This window comes from Buceros rhinoceros, unplaced genomic scaffold (genome assembly GCF_000710305.1).
Source record: "Buceros rhinoceros silvestris isolate BGI_N320 unplaced genomic scaffold, ASM71030v1 scaffold36077, whole genome shotgun sequence".
NCBI classification, from domain to species: domain Eukaryota; kingdom Metazoa; phylum Chordata; class Aves; order Bucerotiformes; family Bucerotidae; genus Buceros; species Buceros rhinoceros.
The window spans coordinates 15,508-17,229 of NW_010423378.1; the positions used below are offsets into that span (position 1 = coordinate 15,508).

General features: G+C 52.0%; 1 protein-coding gene across 1 annotated transcript in view; it reads right to left on the reverse strand.

Annotated features, from left to right (window-relative positions):
- Positions 1–1,343: 1,343 nt before the first annotated feature.
- The window catches only part of FTH1 (ferritin, heavy polypeptide 1), a gene marked incomplete at its 5' end in the record, with an annotated part of 2,251 nt that continues 1,872 nt past the window's right edge, over positions 1,344–1,722 (reverse strand). The window contains 1 exon segment of the mRNA XM_010140404.1: positions 1,344–1,674. Coding sequence (XP_010138706.1) covers positions 1,510–1,674 — 165 coding nt within the window.

Sequence of the window (1,722 nt, forward strand, 5' to 3'; positions counted from 1 at the left end):
TGGCACCCACCCAAACAGGGCAGTGCAGCACCTTCTGCTGGAATATGCAGCTGGAGCCCAGCCTGGGGTAAAGGCAGCACTGATGACCCACCACTACCAGCCCAGGTATGGCCACAGCCACAACTTCAGTGTTGTAATAAAACAAACAAAAAACCCTCTACATTTGTAGCAGAACCAGATTGAGCGTTAAGTATTGCAGATACTGAACAGCAGCTGCAGCTCAGCCTGAAGAGCCCAGAGTGGCCCAAACCAGCAAAGGACTGTAGTTAAAAAGGAAACCTCCCACGTCCGCATCACAGCGGGCACTGGAACCACAGTGTTGTAATAAAACAAACAAAAAACCCTCTACATTTGTAGCAGAACCAGATTGAGCGTTAAGTATTGCAGATACTGAACAGCAGCTGCAGCTCAGCCTGAAGAGCCCAGAGTGGCCCAAACCAGCAAAGGACTGTAGTTAAAAAGGAAACCTCCCACGTCCGCATCACAGCGGGCACTGGAACCAGAACTTTGTCAACAGATGTCACGAGGTCCATCACAAGTCTCAGGCAGGACTTGCACAAGATACTGCCGGGAAAGCAGGGTCATATGAGTTGTGACCCAGCCCCACAGCGCTCCTTCAAATCACGTCTAGCTGGTGCTTCCCAGTACCAGAGGAACCCTGGGATAGGGCAGGGCAGGTCCTGCAGTCAGTCCTTGCCCACCACACCACTTCCTTCTGAAGCTCCCTGTCACATCTGCCACTGAGCTGGCAGTGCTCAGAGGTCACCTGGGCAGTAGCAGACACCCTGCAGCTTGACTGTCTTCCCTAATAAAGCCAGGAGCATCAGTTTCTTTTCCTCATTTTAGTTTTCATGCAATAACAGGAATTGAGAGAAACCATGTTTTTCTACTTCTGTCTTCAGAAGCAGCTGCACATCTCCCACATCACATGATGAATTCACTTCACCTCCCACATCCCTTCCAACACCTTCACCACAGCCACCAGACCCAGGCACATGTCACCACCCCCACACTGCAGCTCCCAACCCAGCATCCCCAAGGCAGTTACCAGTCCAGCCTAGCTACAGCCCACAGCTCCCAGGTCTGTTCCCAGCACCATTTCTCTACATTAGGCACAAAGCCAAGCAAGGCATTAACCCCCTCCCTGCCTGTTCCCTCATCTAAATTCACAGTGTCCAACTCAGACACTCAAACCTTCCTCTCCTCACACATTCATGGCAGCGAGAGGCCTTTAAGACACAACTCCTATGATATTCCCATCTGTGCCCAAGGTGACCATCACAGAGACTACAGCACACAATCCTGCAAGCACCAGCCTCTCGCTGCCGAGACAAACAGAAGAGCCCAACGTGAACCAAGTCACTTTATTGGATGGAGGGCGATACACAAACCACGAGAGAAAAGAGGGGCCAGATTTGGTACAGAGCACGAGAACTGTTTAGCTAGACAGCTGAGGACACATGCACAGCTGGACAGACCCCTCCAAGTCCCACTGCAACCCGCAAGACCTCAGCTCTCATTGTCGCTTTCCCCGAGGGTATGCTTGTCGAAGAGGTACTCTGCCATGCCGTACTTGGGTGCCCCCATCTTGCGCAGGTTGGTCACGTGGTCACCCAGCTCTTTGATGGCTTTTACCTGCTCATCCAGGTAGTGAGTCTCAATAAAGTCGCACAGCTGAAAGGGAGACAAGAGTTGGAATTTAGGCCTGGGTGCAGCGCATCC